The sequence below is a fragment of the Chiroxiphia lanceolata genome, chromosome 4 (genome assembly GCF_009829145.1).
Source record: "Chiroxiphia lanceolata isolate bChiLan1 chromosome 4, bChiLan1.pri, whole genome shotgun sequence".
Classification (NCBI taxonomy): domain Eukaryota; kingdom Metazoa; phylum Chordata; class Aves; order Passeriformes; family Pipridae; genus Chiroxiphia; species Chiroxiphia lanceolata.
In genome coordinates this window covers 68,736,188-68,755,462 of record NC_045640.1, presented here as the reverse complement: position 1 = coordinate 68,755,462, position 19,275 = coordinate 68,736,188, and the positions used below count along the sequence as shown (strand labels likewise).

The 19,275-nt window shown below is 45.7% G+C and overlaps 1 protein-coding gene across 5 annotated transcripts in view; it reads left to right on the top strand.

Moving 5' to 3' along the window:
- Positions 1–19,275, top strand: part of JADE1 (jade family PHD finger 1) — a 52,614-nt gene that overhangs the window by 6,577 nt on the left and 26,762 nt on the right. Inside the window, exons 1-2 of one of the 5 annotated variants that reach the window (XM_032684848.1) lie at positions 525–556; positions 5,168–5,245. In XM_032684848.1, the coding sequence (XP_032540739.1) occupies positions 5,194–5,245 (52 nt within the window). In that variant the 5' untranslated portion in view covers positions 525–556; positions 5,168–5,193. Of the gene's footprint in view, positions 1–524; positions 557–1,275; positions 1,295–2,955; positions 2,986–3,019; positions 3,185–5,167; positions 5,246–19,275 lie in introns of those variants that run through there. The other 4 variants (XM_032684847.1, XM_032684846.1, XM_032684849.1 and 1 more) reach the window with 4 other exon arrangements.

Sequence of the window (19,275 nt, the reverse complement as noted above, 5' to 3'; positions counted from 1 at the left end):
AGTGCCGCGGGCGGGATCCGGGTGCAGACACGTATCATTTCCCAGCTGCCAGTCGCGCAATGTTGCATCCCAGCTGCATTTCCGAGCCCGCTCGAATACAAGCGAGGAGGCGGCCGTAGTCGGGCGGCCGCGCACCCCCGAGCTCTGGGAGCGACGAGCGGCGGGAGCTGTGCGCTCGGGACCGCCAAGAGTTAACGGCGGCTCCCCCGGGGCCGCCGCCGCCTCCCCACCCCGGCGCTGCATTATTATTATTATTTCCCCCCCTTCCCTCGCCTTCCAGTTTTGGCATGGGATTAAAGCAGCTCCCCCCTGTGGCAGCAGTGACCCAGAAACGAGTTTGATTCACGGAGTCCTTCCTCCATAACAAGTACAAACGTCAGTCAGAGGGACTCTGTGCGTGTATTTTGTGTGCGTGTGTGTGCGCGTGTGGCCGAGGGAGCCACTCTCCGCGCCCGCTCCCCGACGCCGCGCCAAACTCATGCGGCGGCCCCGAGCCCTCCGCGCAGGGGGAGCCCGGCCGCACCGCCCGCCCTCGCCGCCGCGCCGCCGCCAGCAGGTAACCGAGCCCTCCGCCGCGCCAGCCGGGGAAGCCGCCAGCACAGCCATATTTGATGGGGGGTTTTTGTCGCTCCGGAGGCGGCGGGAGAGCAATTTCGTGCCGAAGGTCGCTGCCTAGTGGAAATAAGATAGTACGTCATTAACATGGCGCCAAAAGCCGTGCGATTCGGTACGGGGCGAGGGGAGGCGGCCGAGTTGTGGCTCAGCTATCCCACAAGCAACTTGTGCGGGGCTGGGGCGAGCGAAGGCGGGAGGGAAGGCTGCGCTGCCGCTCGGCGCGGCGGGCCAGTGCCGGGCAACGGCGGCCGCCTTTTTGTTCCGCTGCGGGCAAAGTGAGGACAGCGCAGCTCCCGAGGTGCAGCGGCTAAGTGATCTGCGGGCGTGCCGTGCCTGCCATGCTATGCCGTGCATTGCTGTGCCATGCCCTGCCGTTCTGCGCCGCCAGCCCCGCGCCCCGGGCATCGCTGCAGGCTATGCCGCGGGGGGGCAGCGCTGGGGGGCAGCGCCGGGCATCATCCGCCGCGGAAAGCAGGAAGCGTTGGAGCAACTTGGTATCCAGATGGCAGTGGCAGAGCTCAGGTCCTGCTCGGATACTGATGAGTAGGAAGGGGGCGGGGGAAGCCATGGCCTCTGTCTGTCACTGTGTCACCCACATGTCCACCCCACCCGTCGCCTTTCGCCGCGGGAAGGGAGCGCGTACATGGGGGAGGAGGTGTTTGTCTGCAGAAATAGCTTTGTAAGTTACACTGATTTTTCCCGTCTCTCCTCCCCCGGCGCACTTGGCTTTGACTTATAGAAGAAAATATGCTTGGAAAGCATAAAAACTGCTCATCGGTGAAATTAGACAGAAGTTGCCTTTCGGAGCGAGAGAGCCGCAGCCGGTTTAGCCGCCTACTCGATGGGCAGGATGGGCCTCGGCTGGAAGTGCGGACCGCCGGACTGTCAGACGTGCCCCGATCCCCCCGCGGCGGGCGCGTGGTGTCTCCAGTTGGAGAACAACTTGCCCGTGGCCCTAAGTGCACGTGTTTGAGAGTGGGAAAAGCCGGGGAAAAGGCATGCGGCGCTGCCTGGGGTCGCCGGGGCGCGGGGCGGCCGGCATCGGGGCAGCAGCCGGCAGGTGCACGGTGGCCCGGCAGCGCCCGACTCCCGCCCCGGGTCCGGGAGGTGAATCGGGAGCGGGGCAGGGGGGCGCGGTGCCAACTTCGGCAGGGCGCGGAGGAGACCGGCCCCCTCCTGCCGCTCGGGCCGTGCCTGGGACAGAACGCCGGGGCTAATCCGCGTGGCCCGGCTGGAGCTTGTAGGCGCGGGAGCGGAAACGCTGCCGGCAGTGTCGGGGCGCGAACGTAATATCACAGAAGGAGCGCGGGGAGCGGCGGCGCGCGCCCGAAGTTGCGTGGGCGGCGGTCAGGGCAGCTCCGCGATTTGGCTCTTCCTCGGTGCCTTGCAAGCGGGACGGGTCCGGCCTGCGGCATCTCGGTGTAACGGGCCGGCCCGGCCTCCCCGGGGAGGTGAGTGCGGGTCCAGCCACCATTCCACTTGCTTCAATTAGACAAAGCCGCCCTGCTGCTGCTGCCATCCTGCCCGTCCCTGGGCTCGGGTAGTCGCCTGCTTAGAATAGAATTTTGGGATTTTTTTTTGTTTGTTTGGGGGTTTTGTTTTTCTGTTTTGTTTTGCTTCTCCCTTGCAGTTCGCGCCCGCCCGTTCGTTCCTGATAGGCGGTGGGATGCTGATGATTTTGGGGAGGGTGGAGGCAAAGGGTGTTTGTTTGTTTGCACCGCTTGTTGGTTGGTTTCCTGTCACAAGAGGTGATAACACAGTTTCCAGAACTGTCTGGGAGTGGGAGGAGAGACAGACACAGAAAATGAGCGCAAGTCTCCTTCGAGCTGCCGCTCGATCCGCCGTCGTGTCCCCCCCTCCATCGCAGCGTAGCGACGGGGGCGGGCGGGGAAGATGCCGTGGCCTTTGTCGTCAGTGACAGAGTTTTAGGGAGGGGCAGCGGAGCCGGGGGCACCAAGTTTGATTTGCAGCCGGGGCCGAGCGGATTGGTGCGGCCGAAGTCAGGGAGGAGCGGGAACGGGAACCGGGAGGGAGGAGGAGAAGGAGGAGGCGAGCCGTGCCGTTTCATATGGAAGCCGAGGCCGGGCCGCTGGCCAGGAGGGTAACACCCCGTGGGGGAGGTGTAGCCTGGCGGCAGCCGGGCCAGGAGGCGGCTCCGTCTCTTCTCCTGGGCGCCGGCCGTGCCCCAGCGGTGCTACCGCGAACCCTCGGCGGGCGCAGTGCGGACAGTCACCGCGCGCTGGGGTGGCAGTTGAGATGGCATCGCTGTGGGGGGAGAAGGAGGAGGAGGAGGAGGAGGAGGAGGAGGAGGAGGAGGAGGAGGAGAGCCGCCCTGAGGGGCACCCGGCCGGGCCAGGGCCGGCGAGCGGGGTGAGCATGAGGCGCCGCTTTTGAATTGACTCCCGAAACCTCGTTTCCCACCCCCTGGAGAGGCGGCTGCGAGCCCGCAGCCACTGGCGCGGCTCCGCGCACCTGTGAGCAGTGCCTGCTGCCGGCCAACTTCTCCCTGTCTTTCCTGCTCTTCAGCTGGCTGCTTTATTTTGAGAAAGTTTATTAGATTCACCCACAGGTGAGATCCAGGGGATCCTGAGACCTGTCAGTCGTCCAATAAAAGCGGCCATGTGTGACCTGGTCTGAGTGGCCGTACGCAGGCTTTAAAAATAGATTGTCTCTCCTTGGGTAGCTGTGAGGGAGTATTAGAAATTACGGTAGCATTTAGCAACACGTTTTAGTGGACATTTTAACGTAAAAGGCTGAAGATGCTTTTCTGCTAGCCACATTTTTAGAGGAAGATTTAACCGTCACTTGGAATAATTTCCTTTTTAAGCAGGCCCTGCCTTTTAACTAAGTCAAAAGCTGCCCACACTTGCAAACCTAAAACCTTCATAAAAGTTAGGCCAAAATATGCTTGTTATGATTCTGTTTCTACAGGTTTCTCACACCCAGTGGGATATTTTTGAAACAGCAAGGATTGTACCTTTTAGTGTCAGGATTTTCCCTCTGGCTCAAACTGTTACATGTTTCAAAGACAGAGGTATTAAATCCCACTCTGAAAAGCCACTCTGTGGGAGGGAGACTTCCCCCTACCTTTGTTTGCAGGTATAATATGAAAAAGGAGGCAATCCTGCAATGCTTGGGCTCTTAGAACTATATCAAATTCACTGGAAGTGTAAAATAGAATCTCAGGTTCAGCTGCTTGTGATTTGCTAAAATGAATTCCCTCAAAAATGCTCATTTCTTTTTATATTAAGAAGAGCAGATATTTTTGTGCTCTTTTGGAAATAGTGTCAGGCTTTGGTTAGGCTTTTTGGGTTTCCTTATTTTGGGGATTAGTCTTGTAAGAGTGTGTAAAATAGTCTCATAAAAGTATTACTGAGTTTCCTACAATGAGCCATATTGTCAGTGAACGAAGTTGAAGCAGTTAATTCTTATACTGAAGGGTCAATGAAAAGAGTTTTGTTGAGAGGTTCTGAGGAAATCCAAATGCATGTGAAAATAAGAAGGTTAGATTTTCTACACCTACCTAGAAGCAAAAAAATATTTTGGCATCTGATCTCTAAATCCGTACCCCAGAGGTGTAGCAGAATGCCCAAACCTTGTTGATATCTTGATTGATACATGGTAAGCAAAGACTTAGGGGTTTTGATGTGCATGTCGAGTCCTTGTCAGTTTAACTCATGGTGGATATGCCTTTCTGCACTTGTCTTGTCGTGTTTTTTCTGTTCTTCAACTTATACTTTTTAATAGCTTTTTACAATATTGACTAGCTATTTACAGCTTCCTTGATTTTTTTGGATTTGGTTTTCTTCCAGAGAGACTACACACGAAAGTACCAGCACCCTGAGAATAGCAGTTAAAAAGATTGGGAATTTTTCCCCTGTACATCACTGGCTCGTGTGCAGTTGAACTCAATATGGGTAGAAATCTGATGGTTTGGAAGAACTTCTGAATAATCAATCTTATTCACAAAGAACAGTTAGTGTTAGGAATGATGCTAGAAATGTGCGTGCACCTTAGAGGGTGGTGCTTTCCAGGGCATAGATGATGCGTGTTTAGTTAATCTGGGAAAACTGGGCTTGCTACTGCTGATGTTTAATTTTTTATGTATAAGTGGATGACTTTAATCTCAGATATTGTAAATCTGGCATTTTAAGCAGGCATAAAATGGTTCTAAAAACATATTAGCCAAAGTAAATATTCACACAAGCAGTAAAAGTGTTATTGTGTTGCAAATCTAATGTCAGAATGGGCAGAGGAAGTTTACCACATTAACTGTAGATATTCAGTGATTGTAAGACCTCTCAGGACAAAATAAGCTTCTGTTGTGGGGTGAAAGGATTGGTGGGGTTGTCACTGATACTCTCCAGTGTTGTTCACCTGCTCATATGATGACTACCTAATTAAGCATCCTTGAGAGATTCACTGTTCATATTTCAGCTGCTGCTTAAAGTTGTTTGTTTTCCTTTGTGTAAATCCTCACATTCCATCAGAAACACAACTTGATGATGGTGTGTTATCACCTTGGGTTAAGTGCTGTCTCATTGCTTCTTAGGCTCCCTGCTGTTTTCCAAGGACATCATGAAACGACATCGGCTTCCCAGCAGCAGTGAGGACTCTGATGACGATGGCAGTAAGTGCTCCTTTGTTGTAGAGTGCAGGAGGTTATGAGTTTGAAAACATGTTTTAATGCAGTGTTTTATGTGCCAGAGGCATTTTGCATATTTGTTGAACTGGTAGAAATGTGTATGGTAAGGATCTAGTTTTGATCTCAGTTATTCTGAGCACAGATGGACAGTAGATTCAGGATCCTCCCATTGAATTAACTATATAGTTTTAGTTGATAAGAGGAAAAGTCAGCGGTCATCTTTAAAGGTCTTTGCAAGTAGCATAATTTATCATTACAAGGACAAAACAAGCATGGAGACATCTGCTGACATTGTCCATAGAATTTTGCGTAAGGATTTTAAATTTGCTTCAGTGTTCTCATACTCTCTTATACAGTGGAAAGGTATAGTGCTTCAAGCTTAAGCAGGAAAGATTGATGGAACATGAAAGTGTTCCTTACTTCATTTGAAGATTATCTTTGAGGAACAACTTTCAAAAATTTGAATTCAGTAAATCAGTAATTTGGATACAGAATGTATTTATGTTTTTTAACTGTTTCTGTACTGATATAACTAAGACTGAGCTCTGTGTGGTTGTAGTGGGTTGACCCTGGCTGGATGCCAGGTATCCTCTCGCTCCCCTCTGCAACTGGACAGAGGAGACGAGACATAACAAAGGGTTCATGAGTTGAAATAAGGACTGGGAGAGATCACTTACCAATTACCATCATGGGCAAAACAGACTCAAAGTAGGGATATTAATTAAATGTATTACTAACAGGATCGGAGCAAGAGAGTGAGAAGTGAAATAAATCTCAAAAACACCTTTCCCCACCCCTCCCTTCTTCTGTGTTCTACCTCCTCCCCCCTAGTGGCACAGGGAGACAGGGAACTAGAGTTGCGGTCAGTTGTTGTTTCTCCCGCTGCTTAGGGAGAGGAGTCCTTTCCCTGCTCCCTGTGGGGTCCTTCACGAACCTCTCTGGCATGAGTCTATCCCACAGGCAACAGTTTTGCACAAACTGCTGCAAAGTACTCCACGGGGTGCAGTACTTCAGGCACAGCCTGCTCCAGCGTGGGTCCCCCACAGGGTCATAAGTCCTACCAGAAAAACCTGCTCCAGCATGAACTTCTCTCCACGGGTCAGCAGGTTCCTGTTAGGAGCCCGCTCCAGCATGGACCTCCCACAGGGTCACAGCCTGCTTCAGATACCCACCTGCTCTGGTGTGGGTCTCCTCCACAGGCTGCAGGTGGATCTCTGCACTCCTGAGATCCTCCATGGGCTGCAGGGGCACAGCTGCCTCACCATGGCCTTCACCATGGGCTGCAGGGGAACCTCAGCTTCTGCGCCTGGAGCATCTCCTCCCCCTCCTTCTCCACTGACCTTGGTGTCTACAGAGCTGTTCACATGTTCTCACTCCATTCTTCTCTGGCTGCAGTTTTCATCTGCACAACAACTTTTTTTCTCCTTAAATATGTTACCTCAGAAGCGTTACTGTCATTCTGGATTGACTCAGCCTTGGCCAGCGGCAGGAAGCCCGTCCCTGGCTCTACTGGACATGGGGGAGGCTTCCAGCAGCTTCTCACAGAAGCCACCCTTGTAGCCTCCTCACTACCAAAACCTGGCCACAGAAACTCAATACAGGGGTATATCTTTCTCTTGTGTTTGGATTCCAGTGATTGATCATCTTTCATTTAAGCAGAAAAAAGGAGGGGGGGGAGACAAAATGGCAGTTCGGGAAGTGTGCTAAGGTGTTTTATTTGCCCAAATAAGATTGTACTTGACAATAGTGCAGCTTAGCCTGTTGTCAGAGATTTTCCTCGTTTTAATATGATCTGTCTGGGTGCACATCTTCAAATCTGAAGTCTTTTGTAAAACTTCAGTCTGAAATGTAACAGAAAATGGTCGAGGTGGTTTTCCAGATGCTTTTGAAAGCTTTGCTCTGAGAACTTAGCCCTGTGCTGTGCTGTGGCTCTGTACATGAATGCTTCACCCACATGCATTTCTAGGGGTGTCTTTGCTGCATGGGAGTCTGCTCAGGTATGGCCAGATCTTCCTCTTAAAACAATCTTAGGCAAACTATTGCTGAAATGAAGCAGTAAATTATTAGAGAAGGTAAGAACTAGCAAGCTGGTTAGGAATTAGTCCAAATGAGGATTGGATAACATCTATTAGAGGTGAGGGATTTGGCTTGTTTTTGGAGAACCACCTGCAGTCGGGGAATTTTGGAATAAGAAAAACTCAAACAAAATAGACCTGTTTTTCTTGGTTAGAAGTTTACTTGGGGTTATAAAAATTGAAGTTGGTGCATTTCCTCAAAGGCGATGCGTACTTCCCAAAAACAAAGGTGTGTTTTTACTTGTGAAATAGGCAAGTAGCAGCAAACATGATGTCTTCCACTAGAATTTTGCTTCACCCTTTTTTTATTCCCTAGTAGCTTTATAAAGTGTTTCATATTGATAATAGTCTTTATTTCCACTCCCTTAGCTGCGTTTTTTTCATTCTTTGATCCCTTCATGTACCTTGTGTTACAGGCTTTACCAAATAAAATCTGAAGCAGCTAATTTTGTAATTGAAGTCCTGAAATAGATACAATTGACTGACCTGTTGCTTATTATAGCGCTTGTTTGTAATGTCATTTGATATATAACTATTCAGAATAGAGTTGTTGACTTTGGAAATATGTTCTCCACAAAATCTGTTCCATAGATCAAGATCTAAGAAAAAGAGTTTGGAAAAGAAAAGCAAACCCTGTGTCCTGCTAGGGTGTCTCTATTTTAAAGCCTACTTATTACAAATAACTTTGTTGAATAAATGGCATGGCAAAGGAAGTGAAATTTAAAATATTTTCAAATATTATTTGAAATATATACCACGTCCCTTTCATTACACTTTTTTTTCTTGGTTATGTTTTTTTCCTCTTTTGAAGTTAGTTGGCAAATTCAGATACAGGTTCCTGCATATTTGTTCTATTACTTTATACGCGTTCAAACAGATTAAGGGTTATTAATCAGAAGCCCAGATAACTTTGAATGTGGAGTCAGCACCTCCAGGGCTTTTTGTCATTCACGCTTCCCTGAGAAGGACGACTGACGTTCAGACCCTTTCTCTCCACTTTTCCTGTTATAGAAGATACTAGTTGTTCCTTGCAACTATGTTTGAATGTCAAGGGTCTCCTCTTACAGATTCACCTTCACAGGTTCTTTTCTTGCCTTTAGTAGAATTACTGATTACTCTTACTGTTCGTTTCTCTATTCTTACTCTGCCAGTAGTATCTCCAATCCACTATACTTGCAGTAATGTTAGAAGGGTAAGCAAGTTTTTTTCCCTAAAAAAAAGAAAAAGAAAAATTCTATGAGTTTCTGCACTCACTATTGAAGGCTTTAAGTTCACTAGCTATTTTTCCTTCTTGGAGTTTCCAGAGACAGAAAACAATTAAATTGACTATTCTGGGAGCTTCAGACAGATGTCTTTTAATTGAAAAGTTGAAATTTTAATCAACACTTGGAATCCTATTGCCAAACATCTGCTTCCCTTCAGTCAATGGTACCTCTTGACCCTCCAGTGGGCTTTTTGCATTCCCATCATTCTGAACTCAATAGTCTTTGAGTTTAGGGCTCAGCACTGCTCTCCCTTATCTCTCAAGGTGAGGATTGGGCCTCCAACTGTTGTTTTTCTGCAGTTCTGAAGCTGAGTTTTCATACTGTGCCTTACTAGACTGATCAGACATCTCAGATTCATCATGTGTGTCACTGGTTAAATGTGGTTGGAGTAACTGAAATCATGGCACTTTTATGGAGTGAACTACTCCATGTAGAGTAGTGCCACCAGGAAAATACTTTGGTATGAAAAAATCTATTATTTATTCTGGTAAACTCAGGAACCTGAATATTTGTAATACAGTAATAATGATGCTACTAATAATAGAATTTATCTTTAAAAAAAAGTGTTGTTTTCCATTCGGTCACTGAACTTAATCAGTTTCTGTCTCAGTTTAATGAGGCGGAAGTGTTTTGCTAAGGAGGATGAGTTATGAGGTAGACCAAACTCCTCTCTCTCAGCAATTGTAAATCTGAAATTAAGAGACTCCAGTTGAGGAAGTATGGAGAAAGAAAAAAAATAACAGCCCTTTATTAAAGGATATATGTGTATTCGAAGGACAACAAAAGAACACAAACGCAACTATGCAACAATCCTGTACCCAAAAAGGAAACAGTTCGATACTTCCCGTCCTTTGGTGCAATTCTAATCACGGTCAGCAGGGGGCGCTGTTGGATCACTGGAGGTGCAGAGCCTGCAGTTGCTCGATGTTGGTTGGCAGGGGGCGCTGTTGGATCAGCTGTCTGCGACTGGCTGTGGCCAGGATTTCCCCTCTTCATGGATGGGCACAAACCACTGCCAAAACACGGAAGCGGAGGAGGGAAAAGGGCGACCCCCTCCCCAAAAAGTTCCTCTGCAGGTGGGCCAAACCTTTCTGATGAAGTCTGAGCCAGTCCGGGCCGAGGGCAGAGCAGGGTGCAGGCAAGCTGAGACCAGAAAACAGCTGGATGACCAGGCCGAGAGCCAAAATGGCCCTGGACTCTTTTCAACACACACACCTTGCCTAAGTTAAGGCAAAAGTGAAGTGTCCCTTTTCGGAGGAGAGAAGAAAAAAACCACATCACCCCTCCCTGCAGTTTTAGGAAAGGCCATCAGCTTGGAATGCAGGTCTGCCAGTTAGTTCTTTTGTATGGGTCAGTTACCCCTTCCCCCTCCCTCATTTGACATCTTTCTTTTACAGCAAGACAGAGGAAGGAAAAATTCCTGCTTGGCTTTTTAGAACAAGTAAACCTATGACAGTTTCCTTGATAGTCACAAGGTGATAGAAAAACAAAGGTCATACTGCAAGCACTAGAAATACATTATACTGAAAATATAATAGTTCTTCAGAAGAAAAAAAAGGTGCTCTCATTTTGTGAGATGAAAGAAGAGAGAGTGGTTTTCATTTAGGGGTGAAATACAGAAGAGAAGAAAGCTTAACAACATGACTGCAGTCCTAGAGTATATACATACAGTCCTAGAGTATATACTGACTTATGTAAGTTATTTGATTGTTGGTGGTTATGTGTTATTTGCAGTATTTTAAAGCTTTGCAGCTTAAAGTCAGCACCCTTACTTTTCTCATCACTTCTTTACCCTCAGACTCGATTCTTTCCCAAAAGCTAAGTGCAGGCTTTACGCTCCCAGAAGTATTTATTTTATGTCCTTCAGCCTAACTACTGAAAATTGTTAGGCTGTGTCCCCTTAAAATCGGAATTCCAAATCCTCATTTCAACATGAGGCCAAAATAGCATATTTGAAGTTCTGGGCAAGAGGTGTCAGTGCCAGTTGTGCCCAACAGTTCTGCACTTAGTCCCTGGATATCTAGGTGTTTTCTCAGGGATTTTATTTTCTGAAATTAGAGGTCAGTTTTGAACATTTTATCCATGAAATATAATTGAATGAAAAATGTGATGCAGGCAGCACTCTAGATCTTGAACTTTTGGCTTAATACAAAGGAATGATATTGAGAGGGGCCTGGTGAACTGTTTAAGAGTGTTGGCTCCTGGAAGCTTTCCTTTTTCTGTCACCTTGCAGCTTTTTAGTTTCTGTCCCTTTGCAGATACTGTAGTAGAGCAATTATAATAGACATTAATATTAGCCAGGCCCATCATAAGAGCCTTGTGATGTGCATGGTAACTTCTTCAAAGCCTGTATTAAAAAAATTAGTAATTGATTCATCTCAAGGCAATTATGCCTCTGTTTTCTGGTGGCTGGATAGGGTTTTGATAGTTTTTAAGCAATTTTTGTTACACTGCATTTCAGCTTGCTCCTCTGTTGCTAAACCTTCTCTTTATGGTTGCAGGTCTCACTTCAATTAAATACTGAAGCCATGTAAGCTTTCCTAATCGGTGTTTGACCTGACTTTTTTGCCTGGTTGGTCTGTAAATCTGCAAAGGTGGTTTGTGCTGAATATTCCATATGCTTTGTTTCCTGGTGAGATCAAGTTGTGCAGTTGATTAGTTCTCATTTATAGCTTCAAACTGTTCTTTTTTGCACAAATTGGTTGGACATGTGGACAGATTGTGTTTGAGAAATGTCTGAAGCTCATGGACAGTTGTACTGTAGGGAGATAGGGTGAAATCTGGGTACTCGATGTCAAAGAAAGTTTGTTTGACGTTTTCCATGAGCAAGGAATTCAGAGCATGATTTTCCTCACACTTTACTTGCTTCCACAATGCTTCTTCATTTTTTCTTGGAGAGGTTATCAATTTATCATATTCCTACATGGAGAGTGTCTGACAGAAGAACTGAAGACGCTTGCAGATGAAAAATACTTGTAAGATGTACTGAGGTTCAGAGTTCTGAGAAATGAAAGATTTAATACTTATGGATTATGAAATAGAGCTCTGTAATTTAGGCAGACCCTTATTCTGTCATTGCTAAACAAATGTTATTTTAAAGTTAAACGAATTTTGTCAGTATCCATTGCTCTGACTGAATGATGGGGATCTTGGATTTAGAAAGGGCTTTGAATCCCAGTGGATTCCTGTAGTGTTTGAGATGGACCCCAGAGTGCTTTCACAAAGGTTACTGAGTATGTAACCTTAGGTGTGTGTGTCATTTACTGTGGAATTGCAGCTGCTGCTGGCCTGAAATGCGGTGATTACATACTGAAATACTGTGCAGTGTTTTATGAAAAAGAATGAAGAACATTTTTTGCTTTTCAGTTAAACTGGCTGGTAGGTGAGGGATGGTGATTAAATAACAAAATTTAATGCAATTACAGTGCTAAGAATTTGGGCAAAGCAGCAAGTTTAGCAGTCTCTACTGCTCTTTTTAAAAAGGCATTTAGAGTGATGACAAATCTTACCTGAAGGTTAATCTCACTGGGGCAGGGTGGCTTTTGGTGAAGTTGTTTGAGCACTCTGCAAGAGAGATTTGAAAGGCTTATCTGGACTGATAGGGTATCACATCTGAGGAAGGGACTTCACATAATCATCACCGTCATTTGACAGGAAAAAAAGTTGACAGGAGGAAAAGTGCCAGTAAAACTTCAGCTCTGGACATGAGGAGAGCAGACTTTGAGCTGCTCAGGTAACTAGTAGGTAAAGTGCTCTGGGAGAATGTTTTTGCAGGTGTTGGGGTCCATCAGTGCTGGTCACTTTTTGACATCACATCCTAAGGGCACCAGAACAGCAATTCCCAAATGTCAGATGTCAATCAGGCGAGGCAGAAGGCTGACTTGGCCGAGCAGGAGTCTTCTCTTGGATAGAAGGCAAAAAAGGAAAGTGTATTCCCAGTGAAAGCAAGGTCAAGTGATATGGAGAATACAGAGGTTCTGCTTACCACTGTACGAAGAAAATTCGTGTGGTCAAAGCTCAACTGGAGTTGCAGCTGTCAAAATGTGTTTTTCAAATATATTAATAGCAAATAGTTTTTTCAAATATATTAATAGCAATAGGCAGTGTAGAAATATCATAGGCCTGTTACAGGATGAGGATGGTCACCTCCCAGACAGGGACAGAGGCAAGGCAGAGGTGTTTAACACTTTCTTTGCCTCTGTCTTCAACACGGATGATGGACCAAGGGGGTCTCAGTGCCCTGAGCTGGAGGGCCATGACTGTGAGAATGATCAACTCCCAGTTGACCCTGAAACTGTGCAGAATCTGCTGCTCCAGCTGGATCCCTACAAATCTATGGGGTGTGATACAATCCATCACAGAATCCTCGAAGAGCGGCTAATGTCATCGCCAAACCTCTCTCAATGATTTTTGAGTGGTCTTGGGAATCCAGAGAGGTCCCAGTTGACTGGAAGCTGGCAAACATTGTCCTGATTTTCAAGGAGGGTGAGAAGAAGGACTCCAGAAACTACAGGCCTATCAGTCTTTCTTCAGTGCCAGGTAAAATCATGGAAAAGATTATTCTGGGAGGTATTGAAAAACACCAGCAGCCAGCATGGCTTCATGAGGGGTAAGTCCTGCTTGTGGAACCTGATTTCTGGGTAATCCACCTACTTGATCTAGGAAAGCCAGTAGATGTAATCTTTTTGGACTTCAGCAAAGCTTCTGATACTGTCTCTCACAGCATCCTCCTGGACAAAATGTCCAGCATACAGCTGGATAACCACGTTACAAAGTGGGTGAGCAATTGGCTGGGCACAGAGGGTTGCAGTGAATGGGGTAACATTGGGCTGGTGACTGATGTGGGATCTGTGGGGCTCTATCTTAGGCCCAGTTCTCTTCAGCATCTTCATTGTTGACTGGGACACAGGACTTGAAGGAATACTAAGTATGTTTGCCAACGACACTAAATTAGAAGGAGCTGTGGACTCCCTGAAGGACAGAGAGGCCCTGCAGAGAGACCTCGAAAAGTCAGAGGACAATCACCAACTGTTTGAAGTTTAACAAGGGGAAGTGCTGGATTCTGCACCTGGGGTGGGGCAACCCCAGGTTTGTATGTTTGTATGTATAGACTGGGGAACGAGGTGCTGGAAAGCAGTGCTGTGGAAGGAGACCTGGGGGTCCTCGTCCATGGCAAGCTGAATATTAGTCAGCAGTGCCCTGGCAAGTCAGGAGGGCCAACCGTGTCCTGGGGGGCATCAGGCAAAGCATTGCCAGCCAGTGGAGGGAGGTGATTGTCCTGCTCTGCTCTGCAGTGGGGTGGCCTCACCTTGAGTCCTGTGTGCAGTTTTGGGCACCACAACATAAGAAAGATATTAAGCTGTTAGACAGCTCCTCCAAAGGAGGGCCATGAGGATGATGAAGGGTCTGGAGGAGAAACCTTGTGAGGAGCAGCTGAGGTCACTTGGTCTCTTCAGCCTGGAGGAGATTGAGGAGTGATCTCATTGTGGTTTTCAATTTCCTCATGAGAGGAAGTGGAGGAGCAGGTACTGATCTCTTCACTGTTGTGACCAGTGACAGGACTCAATGGAATAGCATGAAGCTGAGTAAGGGGAGTTTTAGGTTGGATATCAGGAAAAGGTTCTTCACCCAGAGAATGGTTGAGCACTGGAACAGGCTTTTCAGGGAAGCAGTCACAGCATTAAGCCTGACAGAGTTCAAGAAGCATTTGGACCATACTGTTGGGCACATGGTGTGATTCTTGGGGTGTCCTGCTCAGGGCCAGGAGTTGGACTTGGTGGTCCTGATGTGGGTCCTTTCCAACTCAGCATATTCTATGATTTGTTTTTGGAAAGACGTATTTTTCTTGTAAGACCACTACTATTGAGTACCCCTAGCTCCATTGGACTTTTAAGGCCTGACAACATCATGATATCAATCTAAAAATGCTTACATGGGAGGTCTCAAATTGATAACCTGTAGTAACTTGAGTTAAAACTGTACTGTTATGGTAAAACATGGCTACCATGGGAATTGAGCTGGGCAGCTAGAATGGCACTTGAGTCTTGTGCTGAAAAATAAGATGGGGTGTAGGAATTCTTGACTGTTAGAAGAGTGACATGCCTATTCCTGGTTTTGTGTGTGTTCTTTGAGATGATAAAACTCAAACGTGTGCTACTGAGGAAAGGAATGACACGAGGGAGCTTGTATTAAACTGCTGTGGTAGGGAGCTGCAAGGACGGTTCATTATGTGTGTCGGAGACTTAGCAATTGTGCTGTGTTGTTGTAAAGCACTGAAGAAATTATGGATCCGTGCATTGTTCAGCAGCTGCAATTGGGGAGTTGTCAAATGACACTAAATTTTAAGTAACATGGCTGTTGACAAGAGATAAAAGGTTGTTGCTGCTTCTGTTTTGATCTTGAATGAGATTATTGTATAATAATACACTATAAAGGTAAGAAAGATAAGTGGGCAAGTCCTCTAACAACAGAAAAGTGAGAAGGGAAGTTTCACTATATGAAACGACATCACAGGTTGTGTTCGCTTACATGCTGCTTTCTCTGTGAGAAGGCCTGAAGACTACTTCTGCCCAGCCGGCTCTTTTTGTACCTGACATAATGGAAACTGCCCATAGAATAGTCTGCTTCTTTTTGCTTTGTACTGGAATTTGGGTCTAGACATGGAAACATGTCTAAGTTACCAAAAGAGCCCCTGCTGTAAGGAGTTGTGGGCCAGGCATTAAATGGGGAGACTGAACATCTCTGTTTTCTCCTCTGGTCTTTTTGACAGCAGCACCTCATTGGTCTTGGAATGGCAAAGGCATCTGGAAACAACAGTGTTAAGCAGAAGTGACAGCCAGACCTAGATCCATGTCAGGGCTGTTTTGCTCTGTTGTGCTGGGTAGCAGGAGTGTATTTATGGTGCAAGAAGTGCTTACAGTGATCTGAAGCTTCGAAGTATTCAGAGGCTGTGGCAGCAGGTAGTTCTCCAGGGACACAGCTGGGTGCCTACAGGTGTCTTTACAACAGCCTTGTGCATGATACCCAATAGCTGAGCCTTTTTTGCTCATAGAATCATAGAATGAGCTGGGTCAGAAGAGACCTTTTGAGATCATCAAGTCCAACCCTTGATCCACTACACCATGGTTACTAGACCGTGTCATTGAGTGCCACCTCCAGTCTCATCTGAAAAACCTCCAGGGACGGAGAATCCACCACTTGCCTGGCCAGCCCATTCCAATGCCTCATTACCCTCTCTGTAAAGAATTTCTTACTAATATCTAACCTAAACCTCTCCTGGCAGAGCTTAAGACCATGCCCTCTTGTCTTACTGAGAGCTGCCTGGGAGAAGAGACCAACCCCCACCTGGCTACAACCTCCTTTCAGGGAGTTGTAGAGAGTGAGGAGGTCTCCCCTGAGCCTCCTCTTCTCCAGCCTAAACAACCCCAGCTCCCTCAGCCTCTCCTCATAGCACTTGTGCTCCAGTCCCTTCACCAGCCTCGTTGCTCTTCACTGGACCTGCTCCAGCACCTCCACATCCTTCCTGAACTGAGGGGCCCAGAACTGGACACACTACTCTGGCTGTGGCCTCACCAGCGCTGAGTCCAGGGGCAAAATCACTTCCCTGCACCTGTTCCTGATCCAGGCCAGGATGCCATTGGCCACCTGGGCCACCTGGGCCACCTGGGCACACTGCTGCCTCCTGTTCAGCTTCCTGTCAATCCAAACTCCCAGGTCCCTTTCTGCCTGACTGCTCTCCAGCCACTCTGTGCCCAGCCGGTAGCGCTGCAGGGGGTTGTTGTGGCCAAAGTGCAGGACCCGGCACTTGGCCTTGTTGAACCTCAGCCCGCTGGAATCAGCCCAACTCTCCAGTCTGTCCACGTCCCTCTGCAGAGCTCTCCTACCTTCCAGCAGATTGACACTCCCCCTCAGTTTAGTGTCATCTGCAAATTTGCTAATAGTGGACTCAATCCCCTCATCTAAATCATCATTAAGGATATTAAACAGAACTGGGCCCAACACTGGTCCCTGGGGGACACCACTATGACCGGCCACCAACTGGATGCAGCCCCGTTCACCACCACTCTCTGGGCCCGGCCCTCCAGCCCCATGCCGAACAGTATATTAGTTGTGGGGTAGAATTACCTGGAGGCTTGAATTGTTTTATTGGTCTTGAGCAATTTTCTGTTTTCATGGGCTTTTTTGGAATCAAAACATATTCCTGACAGATCATTTAATAAATTGATACAGTTAAAATTGCTTATGTTTTTCCTTTTGGGAAGCATGTGTTCTTCATAAATATGGAAAAAGAATGCACACTCCTTGATTGCTTTCTTTTATTATCAGAATATATGGTGATATTATAAAAACACTGTATTTACAGTGTAAAATGTAAAGTAGCCTTGGGGAAAAGAAAAAATTCCTACCTGAATCTTATAAGTTGCCTTTGCAGCACCAGTAGTGTGTTAGAGCTCTCTCTTCCCTTGCTGTGAGTTACATGTTGTAAGTGGTTTGGGATTACTTTTTGCTTTTTGTCTTTAAGTAGATAAATACAAAGGGAAAACTGAGGCATATAGTATTCGTATGATCGCTCTCCCATTGTTCTCAGTGACAAAATCCTTGGCCATCTGAAAGGATTCTAACTGTAAAAGAATCCAAATGAGCTTGGTGTATCTTCTGGAGTGATGTTAGCTAGGCTTTTGTGTTCATCCTTAACTTGCGTGATCATATAACACTCAATAAGATACCTTTTGTCTCTGATATCTAACAATGATGGTGATGCATGTTTTGGATGTGATTATTTAGCTTTGTGGTTTGGAGTTGTGTGTTTCTCATATTTACTGTTTCTCACGTTGCTTTTGGTAGTATGAGCTCACTTAACAACTCCTTATATCTGCTGTGGAACTCATTCTTCCCATGGAGGTATATAATGTTATCTTACAGAACTTTTATATCTTCCAAATCCCAGTGATTCAGACTTCCCTTATGATTTTCTTTTTTCAAATTTAAATTTTATTTTACTAAAAGTGAGTTTAACTCTTGTCTTGATCTTTAGTTGTTTTTCTAGTTTTGGTGGTCCTAATCTAGTTTGGAACGAAGACTAGTATTCAGAAAACTATTGATGAATATAGTAATTTTGGATACTTAATGCAAGAGGATAGTTTTATTGAGAAATCTCTGGAATCTTTCTAAAATAACTCAAGTTCATGTGCTTTCATAGTACAGAAGAGATGTTTTAAATCCTGTATTTGTTTTGACCACAGTAGATTGTTATATTCCAGGAATGGTTCTTACTTCATGCATTTACATGTAAAAATCAGATCATTGATCACTGAAGGAGTTTTAATTGCCTGTGAATTTTTGCTTTCAGTGAGGTCTCTTACCTGGCTTAGGTATGAAAATAGGGAAAGGATGCTTAAAAGACAGATAACATCCTTCATTTTCCTCCTGCTCTGCTGTATTTGAAATGGGCGGATTGCTTGTTAATGAGAGCAGCTTTGAGAAATTCAGTGACCTGGGCTTGGCATTGGTGAAAGCAGTGATATTTTTCCATTAGCTTTGATGGAAGCAGAATTGAAACTCTTTTTTGAGATTTCAGAAGTAGTTAAATTCAATACTGTTATGGGATGGATATTTTACTATCATTTGGCTGGCTTCTTCAATTTCTTACGCTTTTGTGTCGAAGTAGTGGTGGTAGTTTGAATCTATGAATTCAAGGCTTACAGTTGGGCTTTGTTTATTCAGAGTAAATGTTTTCCCTATTGAAGTAAAGCCCGTGCCAAAGGTCATCTGTTGGCTGCAGTGCATAGTAAAATCTCAGTCCTGTGAGAAATTCTTCCACTGTTTTCTCCTAATATTATGTACAGTTGGTCTACATTGCTCAGAAAAATACAACAGCCTCTTCAGTAACTTAGTGAAAACAGTATGTGTTTTCACTGTGCATTCACCAATTTTATGTGCAAGGAAACGGCTATTAAAGAACTATGTAAGAAACAATTTGTTCCCTTATTCAGTGTAGGAAGTTAGTTGGCATGGAAAAATACTGATTATAATAAATCATGAGGAAGACTGGCTGCATTTGAGTTGTCCCTTACCCATGGAAATTTTATGTAGTGTGCTCTCTTATAGCACTTTTAAAAAGTCACTTAAAATGAAGATCCTTTAGTTTTGGTGACAAGAGTTGACCTTTCGTGTTACATGGAATAGTTAATTAATCCAGTGCCCAAACCATTGTGTACATGAAGGTAGAAGTAAGACACTTGTTCTGATGTGTAAGATGACACAGTAAAGAAATGGAGATGGCAGATATGCAAGGGTTGTTTTATTCCTCATCTTTGTACCTTCTTTGTGACACAAGAGAGACCATCTGATAATACCCAAGTTAAAAAAAAAAAAAAAGAAAAAAGACAGCCTATATGCTTTTTAAATTCAATTTAAGATAAGTTGTAATCAGAGCTGTATTAAAGGACACTGGTAAAGACCCAGGAGTATATCATACTGCCACTGTATCTAATTTTGCCAGATACTTGCCTTACTTGGGAACAACTGCATTAAAGCCTCCCGACTCACCAGCTCTTCTCCTTGCCGGTACAGCTTGTTCTTAATTCGTTACCTTGTATGCCATCCCTCTCCCAGGTCCAATAGTGTACAAAACCACTCCGATCCATAAATGAATTGGAAATTTCCAAGTGCCTGA